Here is a 17,150-nt window from a genome sequence, read left to right on the forward strand (position 1 = left end):
TTCTTCAGCGGAACAGCAAGGCAACTAATCATTCCTTTGAATCTATGTAATGAATTACACTTTGAATATGTTATTGATTGGTAGAACAAACAGCACCATGACCCAGATTTTCAGTCTTACATCATTGAGATGTGGCTGGTATGCTCCGAGTTTGGCAATTCTCTGCTCATTGTGTAAATTAACTGGGACAATGACCTGTGACTATAGAATTGCAGCTTTGCAGTTAAATATGCCATCAACCTTTTGATGTCCTATGTATAGTATATTATGTGTAAAATGGTCACCAAATTAATTGTGTCAGATATTGTCTACATTCTAACTAAAAAACAATTTTCATTGTCTGGAACATGAATGTTTATAGTAGATATATTTTAAGTACCTCAATTTCGATGCTATTTAGCATTGCTAAGATTATTAAACATGAAATTTATTTATACATTCTGTATTATTTATTGACCACTCACCATATACTGCTGGATCCTAGAAATAAAGTGATGACCAAGGCAATGCCATGCTCTCCAAATTGTTAATAATCTAATGGGTAATAGAGTCAAGAAAACAGGTCATTACAGTGAGATAAGTATTATATGTGGGATAAACAAAAGACATTAAAGAAGCACATCACAGGGAAACCCAGTCCTAGGAAGATTGAGTTAAGAGATCAAGGAAGGCTTCCTGATGGTGGTGTCTATGCTGATCCTTCATTTGGAGACTGAGGAAGAATAGTCCAAACAGAGGAATCAGCACAAGGAAAAGCCCAGAGACAAGACAAGGGAAAGCATACTTTAGGCCAGATGTTCAGATGTTTCTTTGGTATGAAGAGTCTTCAATCGTCTGTGGTTATACCTCTTTGGAGTTCCTAGCTGAGGTCATCCTGAGCATTGCCATTGGACACCAACCATTTGAAAGTCTTAGATTTGATCCTCAGCTCAATGCTCTGGCCCCACCCAAAGATAATTACATCAGAATTTGGGGGGACTGGTCCCAGACATTGAAATTTTTAAAAATCTCTCAAGAAGATGGGAATATTCAGTGAAGTTGTGAATCACTAATTTACAAAATAAATTGAGAGGTGTGTTGATTTATCAAATGTGTAGGCAAGTAAGAAAGGCAGAAATGCTGTGCGAGGGCATTGCCAGAATGAGCTGGCTGGGAGGAAATAACCTTGGGGATCACATCTACCAGCTATGAATCTAAGTGCAAAACACTAAGAAATGTGACTCATATTCTAGAGCTGGCTCTTGACATATTCAGAGAGATAGCACTTCACACTTTTTTCAGTTCAATTATTTGTTCGTTCCAAAACACTTAGCTAATCCTTAGTATATGTCAGTATGCTAAGTGCTGTGGATACATGTATGAGTAAGACATTGATGTCTTACCATCCCCAAATTCCTAGTTTAGTGAAGAGACAATTTCTAAGTAATTGCAATCATGTGAAAAGACTATTCAGAGCTGGGTACACATTACCCAGGGGGCAGTGGTATCAGACAAAATGGGAGAGAATAACTAAACTTTGCAGGATGAACAAGAATTAGCAATTCACTGAGAGAGATTTTTAGTGTGTTTGGAGCAAAGGATATGAGAAGTGTAGCCTCCGAAATAAGGCTTAAAAACTGGGTTAGCTTCCCAAAGGTCCAGGGACCTCTCCTTCCTTGTTGCCAGCAAGACACAACCCACACTCTGACATTATCCATGTAGCTGGAAAGCTTTGTTTTACGAGTCTTCATAACGTTGAAAAGGTCTTCACCTCCTATCGTGGTGACTGGAATAAGACCAATGGTAGAAATTAGGAGTTCAAAGTTCTAAGAGTGGCTCAGGGGTCTGTTGAGGTTCTTGAGGACCAGCTTAAGCACAGCTATAGTACTGAAGGTGTGTATCACTGGGTAGCCAACCTCTGAGATGGCCTCCAATGATCTCTGCCTCTTGGTATTCACATCCTTACAAAATTCTTTCCCTTGAATATGGCTTGAACTTACCCTCTTCTAAAGAATCAAATAGGGCAGAAGTGTCATTTATGGTAATAGGCTATAAGAAAGACTGCAGGTCCCGCCCCCCCCCCCCCCCCGCCCACATTGTAGAAAGGACTGAGGCCTGCCAACAGCCATTCTCACTGAGCTTAGAAGCAGATCCCTCTCGGGGCACCTGGGTGGCTCAGTCGGTTAACCATCCGACTTCAGCTCAGGTCATGATCTCACAGTCTGAGTTTGAGCCCCGCGTCAGGGTCTGTGCTTGTAGCTCAGAGCCTGGAGCCTGCTTCTGATTCTCTCTCTCTCTCTCTCTCTCTCTCTCTCTCTCTTTCTCTCTCTCTCTCTCTGCCACCCCCACTTTCACTCTGTCTGTCTCTCTGAAAAATAAATAAACATTAAAAAAATTAAAAAAAAAGAAAAAAAAAGCAGATCCCTCTCCAGTCAGCCCTTCAGATATGACTACATCCATGGCTGACAACTTGGCTGCAATTGAGACATCTTGAATCAGAGGCACTCAGTTAAGCTGTGTCCAGATTCTTGACCCACAAAACAGATAATAAATGCTTGTTTTTTTAAGCATCAATGTTTTAGGATAATGGTTGTGCAGCAATACATAATGAATACAGTCACCATTCACTCAGGGTTTCTACATATTCACCATCCTCTAGGAAGACCTCACAGGTTGGCTCCAAAGAGCTATCATTATTAACAATCATGATTTCCTCTTGAAAAATAAGGCTTATCTCAGGCCTGAAATATGTAAAAATACAGATGAAAAACTAAGGGATTCCAAATCTGTTCTGATGCTATAGTCTTAAGAGGCAAGATGGTGAGGGTTTGGGGCAATATTCAGACCATGATCCTATGGCTCTTTTCCATCTGAGAATGACCCCTACTTCCTTTGTTTCCCATCACCCACACCCCACCAGAATATAATGTTCAGAGCATGTAACGTTCAAAGCTGAGCAAGCGCTCAGGATGGAGTCTTGGAATCTAACTGCAGATCAGCTGCCAAGCATAGGCCGTTGTCATTGAGCTGCCCTCATTTCATTTCTTTCTATTTTACCACAATACTGAAGTTTGGAATGATTTGGACTCTGTGTGTGTATGCAGCCTTTCTGGCACACCTTTCCTTTTATTTTTACGTGATGTAATGAGTTTTCCTTGAAACGCTCATGAGAAAATGCTTTGCATGGTGATCTAAAATCCTGCCCAGGCTTCCTCTGGCATAGAAACCAATCCAAAAGGCCAAAATGTACAATAAAAACATGTCAGTCTTGGACACAACTCATTTGTCTAATTAAACTTTTGATAAGGAACAGTAAAAAAATACATTATACGGTAATATTTTAGAATCCTTCTAAATAGGCAGTTTAGAACCTTTAGAACGTGTGTTCAGAACCTAACCCCTTTCTTCTTACCTTCATAACACAGGAGAAGAAAACCTCCTGGCAATTTTACGACGAAGGTGGTGGAAGTATATGATCCTGGGACTCATCGACCTGGAAGCAAATTACCTGGTGGTCAAGGCCTACCAGTACACGACTCTGACCAGCATCCAGGTACTGGCGACTCTTGTGTTCTTCGCAGCTGCCTCTGTTTCCAGATGTAGTTTCCTTTCAGCTGAGTCACCTGGGAATCTGAATACTACCCTAGAAGTGTTACAAGAGGAAAATTGGGTGTATAAAAAATAACTTGAGCTTTATTTCTATGTCTTATTAGTTTTTCTCAATTCAAATGTAATTGGATATCTTTTTCCTCTTTGTTCTTAATAGACCATAAGGATTGACAACGTAGGAAAATATTTTCTAGCTATGAATAGGAGCAACTAATCTTATGTCAGTAGGAGAGTTATTAATAAGCATAAAAAGAGCTATTTTAAGCTATTTAGAACATGTCCATGGACTTTGATTAAGTAATCACAGGGCTTGATAATTTTTTCTTTTAGCTTTCTTTAATGAGGAGGTTTTGCAACCTGAAGGGACAGAATTTCTTGTAAAAGAGTAAGACATAAATTCCTAAATAGTGTTATTCATGAAGATAATCACTGTGTCCTCCCTTCCTCCCTCCCTCTCTTTTTCTTTTATGCACATGCATACACACAATTGCAAGTTTAACTTGGGTTTTCACAACTTGCACCAGGCACCACTTACATTCTTCATTACACCATAAATAATAAGTTTGCCTATTTTTGTTTCACCCTCATTTCTCCTTTTACGGCAATATTATGAATTCTGTAGTCCTTCCAAAGCTCCGGGATGAAAACAAAATATTATTCACATAGCAGTTTACTTAGACTTGATGCCACAACAACATTCATGCCACTCTAATAATTGGCTTAGAAACAACAATAACAAAAATGAAGACACAAACAAGCAAACCAACCCCCTAAACAAACTGAGATTATATGGACTGAATGGGAAGCTATCTAGAATGGGTTTAGATGGGGCTACAGGCTTCTTCCCACATGCCCAGTGAGAGACAGAAAGGATGCTTGTCTAGACACATTGAAGGAAAGTCCAGAGCTCTGATTGGACTGCAATGATAACAGGGAGATGCTGGGACCTAATTGGCTTAAACTTGGACTCCCCAACCTGATACAGGATGAGATTTTTCTGATTGGCTTAGACTCATGTTTTTCAATAGGAGTACCACTGGCATTTTAGGGGGGACAATTTTTCATGATTTGGGTCCCTTTCCTACTTTATTGGTCATTTAATATTCCTAACCCTTGACCACTAAATGCCAATAGCATCTTTTTCAGTCGTTATAACGACCAAAAGTGTCCCTGTGGATTTCCAAATGCCCTCTGGCAGAGAGGTATCATGTCTGCTTGAGGATCACTGGCTCATCAATCAGCACTCACTCCTGGAGTCAGGGTGGGAGCAATCTCACTGTGGGAGAGGAGAGGTGGGCAGATGCTGGAAATCAGCTGTAGAGCCTCTGCGCCCAGCTTAACTCTCACTCACCTCGACAAGCCCCACAGCGACAACTGGTATCTCTCTTTTGTGCTCCCATGGCACTTTGTCTTCTAGCTCTGTCTGTAGTCTGTCTTACCTAAGAATGGTGTTTATTACCTAAGAATGATGCCTTACCTAAGAATGATTCCTACCTACTCCACCAAACTGTGAGGTTTTTTTTCACAGCAAGAGTGATTTCTTGCTCACCTTTGACTTTCTGGTACCTGGTAGAAAACCCAGCACATGCCAGGTACTCAATAAATATTCAAAGAAGTTAATTCACCTGCACTTATTTCTAGTATTTGGGGGCATAGAGATTCCCAGCAGTTCTCTACTTAAATGTAGAGGCCTCCAGAATGTCCATACAGATGTGGTGGGACAATGAAGAGACAAATGTTAGCTTTGTGGCAGAACTGCACCCATTAGCCCAGAGTCAAAAACTAGAAATGAGCCTAGGGGAGTATGAAGAGAATTCACCCTTTGAAAATACAGTTGACTTTTGGGGTTTTTTTTTTCTTTCAAGCATTGAAAAGTCACAACCAATTGCTGGTTTCTTATGGAGCTTTTTCCAAAATTTTTTAAAGTTTATTTATTTTGAGAGAGAGAGAGAGAGAGAGTGTGTGTGTGTATGTGTGTGTGTGCACAAGCTGGGTAGGGGCAGAGAGAGGGGAGGAGAGAGACCCCCAAGCAGGCTCCCAGCTTTCAGCACACAGACTGATGCAGGGCTCCTGAGATCATGTCCTGAGATGAAATTAAGAGTCGAATGTTCAACCAATTAAGCCACCCAGGCTCCCCCTTCAAAATTTTCTTTTTAATTTTTCATTTTGTTTGTGAACAGTGACAATTTATTCTTAACAACAGGTCCCCTGGTCTTCAGGTGTTTAGTTCAACCCATGTCATACACCGCCATCCAAATCCATCCTGCCACCTCTCTCAAATTAGTTGTTTAACACCTATTCAATGCTCCATTCTATGAAAAAGTTTATCTTAACTCTGTAGAGAGAAAGAAAAATAATAATTCTACTGAAATATCAGTTGGTCTTCATTGTAATTTAGTTAGCAACAGATAGCAGAAAGAAAAAAGCAAGTTGAAGCTAACAATTCTAGAATTATTTTTGCCACCTACAACAAATAAACTTATTAAATAACAATAAATGGTCAGAACAGAAGGCATTTGTTCTGGGAACCATGTCTGTACTGCTGTTTAGTAAGTTAGTTTACTTGGTAGAACTAACAAAGATCAATAATTTTCCCTTGATTCTATAATTTTTATTTTTGTCAGCCACTCACAGAATTCACACACATTTATTACTGGATGGGTTTGTATGTAGAACCCAGAAAGAACATCACTATTGTGGACAATTTTCTCTTCCATTGGATAAGGAAACATAGGCATATACAATCATTGAGTAGCTCTCCACTTTTCTGAATGTTATTGTATATATAGTATTGTCTCCTGCTACCTTTGGTGATGGGTTCAGAACATGACTCGGGGGATCTTCATTCTTGAGAATTACACCAAGCATGAGAAAATGTTAGATTTGTTTGATTTTTCTGTGTATACATATATTGTTTTGAAACTTTCTTTCAGCTTAAATTGGCCACCTCCCGTTTTCTTTTTGAGTTTGCCATAAATTAATTCAGCTTATAATAAGCTTATAAAACCTTTAGCTTTTACCCATATTAAGCAATAGGGAAAATATATTAATTAACCACCTGAGAAATTAGCTATTTATTGAAGGTGCTATAAAGAGAAATGAATAAGCCTTGCCCTCCAGAAACGAATGAATTGATAAAGGGGATAAGAGGCAAAGTCTATTGAAAACACCAAGTATGGCAAGAGAACAGATGCCTAAGTGCTACAGTTTCCAAAGGAGTCAGAGATGATGTTTATTTCCAAAGGCAAGGAAGTATCCATTCCTGTGAGTCTATAAAATTGGATAAAGTGTAGAGAGGATAAAATGTGGGTATAGCTTTGCACCTGGAGTGAAGAGCATGACAGAGTTTGGGAGAAGGAAACCCAATGAATATGATTGGAGAGCAGCTGTTCCAGTTTGATTCATCTAGTCACTTAAAAAATAATTACTGAATACTTCTACGTTCAAGACATCATATTAAGTGGTGAACAAAGTTGTGAGCAAAAACAGACACCCTCTGTATTCTCATGGAGCTTCCACTCAGATGGAGAAGTTAGGCTTTGGTCAGATAATCAAAGGAATGGATGTATAGTTATAACGAGGGATAAATGTTCTCAAGGAAAGTGTTGTATTAGAACGGTTGTCAAAACAACCTGACCTCAACTGGGGAGTTGGGGAAAATTTTCCTAAAGAATTGATAGTGGGGCTGAGATCTACAGGAGGGGTGGAAAGAGGTCCAAGCAAAGAAGACAATGTGCTCAATGCCCTGTGTGGGAAGGGCTGTGGCAAGGATGAAGTTGTGGACAAGGTCATGTGGCTGGACACGGAGAATGAAGAGTGGTACAAGATGGCCTGGAAAAGGAGGCAGGGGCCAGACTATGAGTCGTGATGTCCATGTCAAGGGTGTGAGTCTTTAGGCCAAGTGCCAGGGGAATCCAAATGTGAGTTTTTAAGAAAACTTGGGCTCTGGCGTAGAAAACAGATTGAAGCAGTGGATTCTCAAATAGAATAGAGGATGAGAGGAATGTAGAGCTGAAACTCTAAGTTGAGGCCATGTTATGAGAGGTCTTCAATGGCAGGATAAAGAGTGTGACTTCATTTTATAGGTAACAGAGAGCCATGAGAGTTTCTGAGGAAAGAAATGATAGGATGTGAGCCAGTAGCCTTTTTTCAAAGCACTTCTGTTTTAGCAAGACAGCCTTCATTAATAGTTGGCAGAGCACCAAATACTTTCGTTTCCTGATTCTCTTAAAAACAGAGACATAAAGCAAAAAGACATGAAGAGCCTCTCTTTGCTTTCTCCTCCTGCCCTTTCAGTACATTCACCAAACGTAGGGTTAAATGTCACAAACAACTGATACATGAAACTTGAGAGGAAAAATACACATTTTTCAATTTTTTTTAACATTTATTTATTATTGAGAGACAGAGCATGAGCATGGGCAGAGAGAAGGGGAGACACAGAATCCAAAGCAGACTCCAGGCTCTGAGCTGTCAGCACAGACCCTGATGGGGGCTCAAACTCACAAACGGCGAGATCATGACCTGAACTGAAAGTCAGACACTCAACCGACTGAGCCACCCAGGCACCCTGGAAAAATGTTTTTTTGAAATGATTATAGACTCACAGGGAATTGCAAAAGTACAGAGTTCTTTGCACCATTCACACAGCTTTCCCTAACGGTGACATGGTATATGACTTTAGTATAATGTCAAAACCAGGATATTGATATTGGTACAATACGGTTAACTAGACTACAGACCTTGTTCAGTTTTCAACCTGTTTTCCTTCGTGTGTGTGTGTGTGTGTGTGTGTGTGTGTGTGTGTGTAGTTCTGTGCAATTTGGCCCCACATGTAAGTTTGTGTAAACACTACCACAAACAGAATACAGAACTGCCCACTTACCACAAAGGAACTCCCTTGTGCTATCCCTGTGAAGTTTTACCCAACCCACCACTGCCATCCTGGTCATCAGGCAACCATTAATCTGTTCTCCATCTATATGATTTTGTCGGCAGGAGGGTGCTATGTAAAATGGAATTATGCACTATTTAACCTTTTGAGATTGTTTTCCTTTTCAACTAAGCATAATGTCTTTAAGTGCATCCAGATTGTTGCATGTATCAATATATTATTCCTTTTTATTGCTGAGTAGTATTCCATGGTCCAGATATACCAGGGTTTGTTTAACCATTCACCTGTTGAAAGCCATTTGGGTTGTTTCCATTTGGAGCTTTTACAAAGAAAGGTGCTATGAATATTCACTTGCAAGTTTTTGTGTTAACACAAGGTTTCATTTCCCTGGGATAAATGCCCAAAAGTGCAATTGCTGGATCATATGGAAAGTGCCTGTTTGGTTTTAGAAACCGGCAAACAACTTTGCAGTGTGGTTGTCCCGTTTTACATCCCCTCCCGCAATGTAGGAGAGATCGGTCGGTCTCCGTCTTCGCACCCTCATGAACACTCGGTGTCATCATTATTTTTCATTTTAGCCATTCCAAAAAGTACATGGTGATACTTCATCATGGTTTTCATTTATAATTCCCTAGGGGCTAATAATGTTGAACGTCTCTTGGAAAAAAAAAAACTTTAACTTTGCCTTTATAGTCGGAAGCTAAAGTTAACAATGCAAAAGAGATAACATATTAAGGAAAAAGATGATGGAAGAGAGACACTGAAGTGAAGAAATCCAGCTCTTCCCTTTATTATAAAAGAAAGAGATTTATAAGGATTGTATTCTAAAGACACATTTGTGGGTTCGCATCTCTTGACTTGTGGAGAATGAATAGATTGTACTTGTGACTTTGAGAAAGATTAGCAATGACATTTGGATAAATTCTAAAAGCTATGCTATTTTTATAACGGTGCTGTATGAACCATTCCAGTAGAAATACCAGCTTTACAACTTCTCGCCTAAAGATTATTCATCTTTTTTCAGCCACGTAGTACTAAAATGCAAACAGATGAAACTAGTGCTTCTGTGAAAGAAGAAGAAAGCTGGTCTCTTCAAATGTGGTATTTGGTAACTAAAATTAACTCACATTGGAAACGACTTACGGTACTCTTGCTGGTAGCCATGCTGAGGGGTCTATCCTCTAACACATCCCCTCCTTCACACAGTGCACACTTCAGAGCCCTTTCCATTCTTCAAGCAGTTGACATCGGGAGCAAAGCACGAGAAAGAAATACCTCCAGCCCTGGTTGTCTGCCTTCTGTTCCACTCCTCTGATTCAGGCACATTAGGACAGGATGATACAGAATGCAAGCCAGCCTCCCCCGTGCACAGCGCGACGTCCAACCCTGAGACTAATTCTACAGGGCATACGCATGCAGCATGGGCACGTAACACACACATCATGCTACAGCACACCCACAACACATGTGTAACATACACAACATGCTACCGCATCCACATGTAGCAGTTTGTCTCATCGCTTTACGTCACTCCCAGGCCTTTGTGGGTCTTCTCTTTGTGTATCAGACTTAAGGTAAGTTGTATCAGATACAAAGAAAGGCTGGGTAGTGTGTACCTTGTTATGTCTAAAATTTTTTTTTTAATTTTTTTTAAATTTTTTTTTTAACGTTTATTTATTTTTGAGACAGAGAGAGACACAGCATGAACGGGGGAGGGGCAGAGAGAAAGACACAGAATCGGAAGCAGGCTCCAGGCTCTGAGCCATCAGCCCAGAGCCTGACGCGGGGCTCAAACTCGCAGACCGGGAGATCGTGACCTGAGCTGAAGTCGGATGCTTAACCGACTGAGCCACCCAGGCGCCCCTATGTCTAAAATTTAAGTCGTGTGAATAGACTTGCCCTACCGACGTGTTTATTGATTAAAAAATGCCTGTGCTGTGGCTAGAGGTTCCGGGTGCAACTACAGACCAGACTCCAGCCCTGCTGTGGGGCAGTGGGCAGCTGCGTTAACAGTTAGGATACGACGTGGCAGTGCGATGAAGAAAGTATGCCTTGTTTAGTGGAGACAGGAGAGTGATACCGCTCATCCCCAGGAGTCACATACTTGGGGTCCCATAGTCCAGAAGTTATGATACATGAGACAAAGTCACTAAACTTCTTATTTGTAGCCAACTTGAATTTCCGCCCTGTGGATGAGCCCAGAGACAAAGCACGCCTATGCACATTAGAAACAGTTTCATGGGCTTGAGTTTACGATTATGAGCTCAGCTTTTAAGACCGTATTTCCTTCTTTCCCCTTGCTGTTTTTACCTGTCCCTAGTGCAAGACTGTGGCAGTTTATGACTATTCAGGAGATATTTTAAAGTGCGTTTAAAAGCAAAGCTTTAAAAGCAGACAAAGTTCTTACCTTAAAGGGAATACAATATTCTGAATGTCTTTCAGGTTTCTTAGATCTGGACTTTTTATTCTCATGATTGTAGAAATAAATTTGCAACACTTCAAATCTAAATATTTGATTGAGCACTGCAGGTTTCCTGTCAGCCTTTTATCCTGAGAGAGAATATAGACCTTTGCCCAACACCAGAGGGACTATCTTCAATCTCTCCTTAGTTCCATGACTATGCCCATCCCTAAACCTGTCTTTAAATGTGTTCTGTAGGGGCTCCTGGGTGGCTCAGTCGGCTAAGCGTCTGACTTCAGCTCAGGTCAAGATCTAGCGGTTCGTGAGTTCGAGCCCTGCATTGGGCTCTGGGCTGACAGCTCAGAGCCTGCAGCCTGCTTTGCATTCTGTGTCTCCCTCTCTCTCTGCCCCTTCCCCACTCATGCTCTGTCTCTTTGTCTCTCTCTCTCAAAAATAAACATTAAAAAATAAAAAAAAAATAAACGTGTTTTGTAGAACCGCCTTCTACAGAAGACAGCTTTCATATTATACTTCATTGACTTGGGCTCCATGGGCTGGCCCCTCAGATGCCACAGACAAAGGCATTGGAAAACAAGAGAGCACCTGTCTCCCTCGCTTCCACTGTAGTCTCTAACAGCCCTGCTTGCAGAAAAGGAAAACACATTGGATCCTGTCTTCACTCTCTTTGTTTCTTCAGCTTCCCTTTTCTTTTCTTATGGTAACTGCCATTTTCTACTTTTTATGATAGTTGTGTTTTTTTACATATTTCTCCCCCCGCCCCTCTCCTCACCCCCGCTGCCACATGTCTATAAGGATCTTGAAGGTGGGACCTGAGTACCTGGTACACAATAAGCACTGAATACATTTCTGATGCTTGAATAAATGCAGATGCAATTCATCTTTGTTTCCTGCACAAGATCATGTACACATAGATGTCAAAATGTATGAAATACTTGAATACATAAGTTAAGGAATGAAAGGATTAATTTCTAAAGGAGAGTTATGTGGCAAGACAACACAAATGACCTTTAGTAGTTTTATTATCAGTAAGTTTATTTATTCATGCATTTCTCAGATATGGAACTCTAAACACCTCTTAAGTATTCTATTATGCTCTGGGGATATAACGATGATGAAAAAACTGTCCCAGCTCTCAAGAAGCTCAAATGTTTTGTTTGTTTGTTTGTTTCTTTGTTTCTTTGTTTGTTTGTTTTAATATATGAAATTTATTGTCAAATTGGTTTCCATACAACACCCAGTGCTCATCCCAAAAGATGCCCTCTTCAATACCCATCACCCACCCTCCCCTCCCTCCCACCCCCCATCAACCCTCACTTTGTTCTCAGTTTTTAAGAGTCTCTTGTGCTTTGGAAGAAGCTCAAGTGTTATAGGTATTGCCTCGATACAGATTCACTTATGCTATTCTTAGATGTTCAAAGCATCTACACCTTCTTTATATCCTATAATCAATCTAATCTTTTCAGTGACCTTCCCCCCCAATGCCCTCAAGCTGGCTAAATAGCAGTGGGTGCAGGGGAAGGTCTGATTCATTATAAAAACTACTAATTTCTTGCAGTTAAAAGTTTTTCTTTGGATAGCTGAGTTGCTTTTGGACAAACGCTCAGAAGTCCCTTCTTCCACACTTGCTTCCGAGATGGTGTGTGAGTGGGTCTGTTGTGTGACCTGGTGACCTGGGACCTCGTTGGTCCTTTGGCTGCTTTCCACCGTAAGGCAGCCCCCCAGTTGTTGGGTGTACACTTGCTGGATTGAATATGCACTCTGTGCCTGGCATTCTGCTGGCCTCTGCTGTTCACTGTGTCCCCCAGCAGTCTCCTTGCCGACTGCCCCTCTGATCCCCATTGACGCTGCGGGCCTCTAGGTATCTGGCTGTGAATGCATTTGGTCTCCAGCCTTGATGGTCCCTGCCATATGGAACCCCAGGGAAGCCAGCCTTCACCCCTTTGCAGAGCACTAAGACTTCTGGCAAAACAGGAGCCGAAAAAGATTCTGGGAGTTAGAGTGCTCTCTGCTAACAACGCTTCACCTTCTGTTCCCTGCAGCCTCTTCAGGTTGGTGTGGCTGTCCCAAAAGGAAACCATTGCTTTGCTTTCAGTGTCCTCTCTAACTATCCAGTATTTTTTCTCCCTCTGGGACTTCAATCCAAGAGAGGCACCTCTGGACACACGTGACTCAACACTCACTTCTCCTATGTTAATTTCCTTTTCTCTTCCCATCGTCCATGGTGGGAGACACAAGCTTCCCATCCTCTTCCTCTTTAGCATGGACTCTTTGTTTCAAATCCTCCTTCCAAGGAAGAATTACAGAATTTAGAATCTCTTCTCTGTCCATGAACCTGACTCTAGACCTTTCTTTGCTAAAGAAGTCAGGAAAGTCAGCTTGGTGTTTGAAACCTGATGAATGACCTCTCTGTTCTAATAAAGGACTTGTTGTCTTTTTCTTCATGGCTCAGTTTTAAATGGGGCATGACTGAAGGGGGAAAACTAAATTTCCCCCCCAAAAAAATTATCCTATTTTGCTGGAAGACAGATGTTTAGACAAATTACAGTGTGAGCAGTAGTAGTGAAATGGAGCTACACACAAATGCCACCGGATTACAGAGAGGGACTGAAGCCACCAGTGACAGAGAGGACTTTCTGGAGGGGACAATTCAGTGGAGTCTCTAAACCCAGGTTTAGAGTCTCTAAACCCACAGTAAAATGGGGCCGCTTGGTTCCCTGGTGAGTGTCAGCTCCAGTGACTCAGGTAGACAGGTTATAAGTAAGTGAGATGCCCTTATATGTTTGTTTTCTGTCTGAGCATCAGTTTTCCCACTTACAAGAATTTAAAAACCTGCCTCCTGGTGTGGTCCTGTATATGCAAATATAACACTGCATTCAATGGTCCTGGTTTCCCCACTGCCCCAGGCAAAAATAATGCAACAAACAATAACATTATATTTTTCTGATCCTCTAACACCTTCCTCAGTGAAGTTCCTCTGTCCTTTCCACAGACAGAACTCTCACTGGTCTTCCAACATTCTTAGACTTGTCTGAGATCCCTGTGACAGTTAGTCGCCAAGCTAGGACACCTACCACTTTAGCCATGCCTCCAACATGTGGTAGTTGCTCAATAAATAACCAGCTCCTTTTACTCACATAGTTTCGACTTCGTGTATTCTTTCCATTAACCCCATCTGAGAAAACCAGTCCGCACTCTCACTCTTGGGCAGCAAATTGAAGAAAAGCAATGACAAATGTACAGTTGTGTACAAAGCGATCCAGGTGAAAGACTGCTTGAGACACAAAGAGGAGGTTAGGAAACCAACATTTCAATTAGCTTTGCCACTGATTGATTACTGTATTACCTCATGTAAGACCATTTGCCAGTCAATAGAAGTGAAACCTCATAAAGATGAATGAGATCGCTTCTAGGTACAAACAAAATTCTTCCAACCCACTCTGTTTGGGAGTGAAAACTTCAGGGGAAACTGTACAAACAAATATGGTAATATCCTACTTGGAATCATGTTTTCACAGTACTAGGGGCTAAACAAACCTTAAAGCCATGCGATACCGTTGCTTGACATGTAAAATCAAGAGAATTTTCTCCTGTGGTACAGATGCACCACCTTTTTTGCAATGAACATGTTCCTGAAATACTCTTTGTAAATAAATTTGTATAAATGATTTATATTTTTAACACACTGGGAGATGTACAGTGTATTTCTTGTAAATTGAAAAATCATTTTGTACTATGAATAGTCACTGTATTTGTTTCTATAGGTATTCTTTCCATATACTAAGTTTGTGAAAAGTGAAACACTCTTATAGTTCAATATTATACCACACAAACAAGATTCATCTTTTCAGAATTAATGGCCAAAATGCCTATCTTATTTGGTGGATAAGAGTGAATAGGGCAAAAGGGAAGACATAGGAAGCTCAGCCTTGGATATCCCCAAGGCTTCAATATATTCACACACAGAGATTAATCTGTTAACCACTGCCCGCTTTACACCTCCCAAAAGTGCAAGCTGTCCACAGAAGAGAATTGGTGGAATTGTGGGTAAATGGACACTTTTTAAAAATGCTTTACTTATTAATTTTGAGAGAGAGAGAGAGAGCACAAGTGGTGGAGGGGCACAGACAGAGGGAGAGAGAATCCCAAACAGGCTCAGAGCTGTCAACACAGAGCCTGATGTGGGGCTCCATCCCACGAACCGTGAGATCATGACCTGAGCCAAGATCGAAAGTCGGGCGCTTAACCCAGGACCCCCAATGGACACTTCTAATCAATGTTTTCACTCATTTAAAAAGGAATTGCAAATAGATTTAGTGAGCACCTCTAAATTGTGTTTGTTTGTGTGTGTGTGTGTGTGTGTGTGTGTGTAAGAGAAAAAGACAGGAATACAGAGGACAAGGAGAAAACAAGACGGAAAGAAAGAAAGTATGGTATTGAAAGCAGGTCTTCTAATGACCAAGTAAATAAAATTTCAAAACTCAAATTTTTCTGTACTTTCAAAAGTTATGACTTATAAGCCTTAAAAGAAACTAATTAAATTTTCAAAAGTCAGGCTGTTCCAGTATGGTAGGCAATTTCACTACTGGGCATTTACACAAAGAACACAAAAACACTAATTTGAAAGATATATGCACCCTTTTGTTTAGTGCAGCATTATTTGCAATAGCCACGGTATAGAAACAATATAAGTATCCATCAATAGGTGAATGATAAAGGAGATGTGGTACACACACACACACACACACACACACACACACACACACTGGAATATTACTCACCTGTAAAAAAGAATGAGACCTTGCCATTTGTTTCGTGTATGGACCTCAAGGGTATTATGCTGAGTGAAATAAGTCGGACAGAAAGACAAGTACCACATGCTTTCACTTATATGTGGAATCTGAAATATAAAATAAGTGAACAAACAAATGAAAAAAAAAAAACAAACCAGAATCATAAATACAGAGAACAGGGACCAAACTGGTGGTTGCCAGAGGGGAGGGGACTGGTTTACGGGCAAAACTGGTGAAGGGGATGAAGAGTTACAAAATTCCAGTTATAAAATAAGTAAGTCACAGGATGAAAATTACAGAATGGGGATATAGTAAGTAATAGTGTAATAACACTGTATGGTGACTACGCTTACTGTGGTGAGGGAGCTTTATGGATAGAACTGTTGAATCACCGGGTCAAATACTTGAAACTAATATAACAATGTTTATCAGCTATATTTCAATTTTTTAAAAAGCCAGAGTTTTCCGATTAGCCATGCTTTAAAATCTTGCCAATTAAAGTATGCTCATTGTCCCAATGTGTTCATTTGGCCTTTAAGGGATTTTTATAAATAAGAAATCATTTGATAGAAATTTAGTCATGTTTTTATTTCCAGTCATCCTCCCTGCCTTTCCCCAAACAAAATTCTATAAGTAATGTCACTGATAATTTTTCATACTTTTCTCCAGGTAATTATTTCCCTGGTTTATTGAAACACTAAGATTATTAATAAGATGAAAGAGAGAGTAAGAGATTTTATGTATTGGTTATAAGATTTGAGGATTTTTGTAATACCACTGATCTAGTTTGGGCTCATTTAAAACACAATGCTATACCCTATAAAGGATTTAATTAGGGAACACAATATGAAAGGATAATGGATTTGAAAAGAGCTAGTTTGTAACAAATAACTTCCCTAATTAGACACTGTAACATGAGAATTAAAAGTAGGCAAACTCCAAATGGTTTATCATTAGAAGCATCTTTCTATATAAGAATTCCCTTTACTTTTCAACTAAAAATGTCCTTGAGGTAATAATGATATTTTACTATGTAAGATATAAACAGAGTGGTTTGGTAAACATAACCAAATTTATACCTTCAAATTAATATTCCTCAAAGGGCTTTTTATTATACATTTGCTTAGATGTGTCTACCATTGTTCAAATTCTGTGGAATTTCTTTGACATCTTCAGAGCCAATTTTAAATCATGCAAATTTCTTTATAACTTATCCTTCCTTTGGTTCCCCAAACTATTATCTAGCTTAATCCAGCATTTGTGTTCTATCCAAAAAATAAAACCTACTCTCAAAGAATTAGTGGCTGCTTCCATTAAGAATATTCCAGGGGCGCCTGGGTGGCGCAGTCGGTTAAGCGACCGACTTCAGCCAGGTCACGATCTCACGATCTCGCGGTCTGTGAGTTCGAGCCCCGCGTCAGGCTCTGGGCTGATGGCTCGGAGCCTGGAGCCTGTT

General features: G+C 40.4%; 1 protein-coding gene and 2 long non-coding RNA genes across 3 annotated transcripts in view; 1 reads left to right on the plus strand and 2 right to left on the minus strand.

Annotated features, from left to right (window-relative positions):
* Positions 1 to 17,150, plus strand: part of SLC35F1 (solute carrier family 35 member F1) — a 415,217-nt gene that overhangs the window by 333,131 nt on the left and 64,936 nt on the right. The window contains exon 3 of the mRNA XM_060616508.3: positions 3,405 to 3,532. Within this exon, the coding sequence (XP_060472491.1) occupies positions 3,405 to 3,532 (128 nt within the window). The remainder of the gene's footprint in view (positions 1 to 3,404; positions 3,533 to 17,150) is intronic.
* On the minus strand, positions 1,227 to 5,407 carry LOC144616415 (uncharacterized). The gene is made up of 3 exons (XR_013555742.2): positions 4,940 to 5,407; positions 3,392 to 3,622; positions 1,227 to 1,765 (listed from the first exon to the last, which is right to left on the minus strand). It is a non-coding gene; the product is annotated as an uncharacterized LOC144616415 (long non-coding RNA).
* The window catches only part of LOC132667569 (uncharacterized), a 54,527-nt gene continuing 52,309 nt past the window's right edge, over positions 14,933 to 17,150 (minus strand). Inside the window, exon 3 of the long non-coding RNA XR_009605234.3 lies at positions 14,933 to 15,801. This is a non-coding gene — a long non-coding RNA (uncharacterized LOC132667569). The remainder of the gene's footprint in view (positions 15,802 to 17,150) is intronic.

Source organism: Panthera onca, chromosome B2, assembly GCF_046562875.1.
Source record: "Panthera onca isolate mPanOnc1 chromosome B2, mPanOnc1 haplotype 2, whole genome shotgun sequence".
Lineage (NCBI taxonomy): Eukaryota > Metazoa > Chordata > Mammalia > Carnivora > Felidae > Panthera > Panthera onca.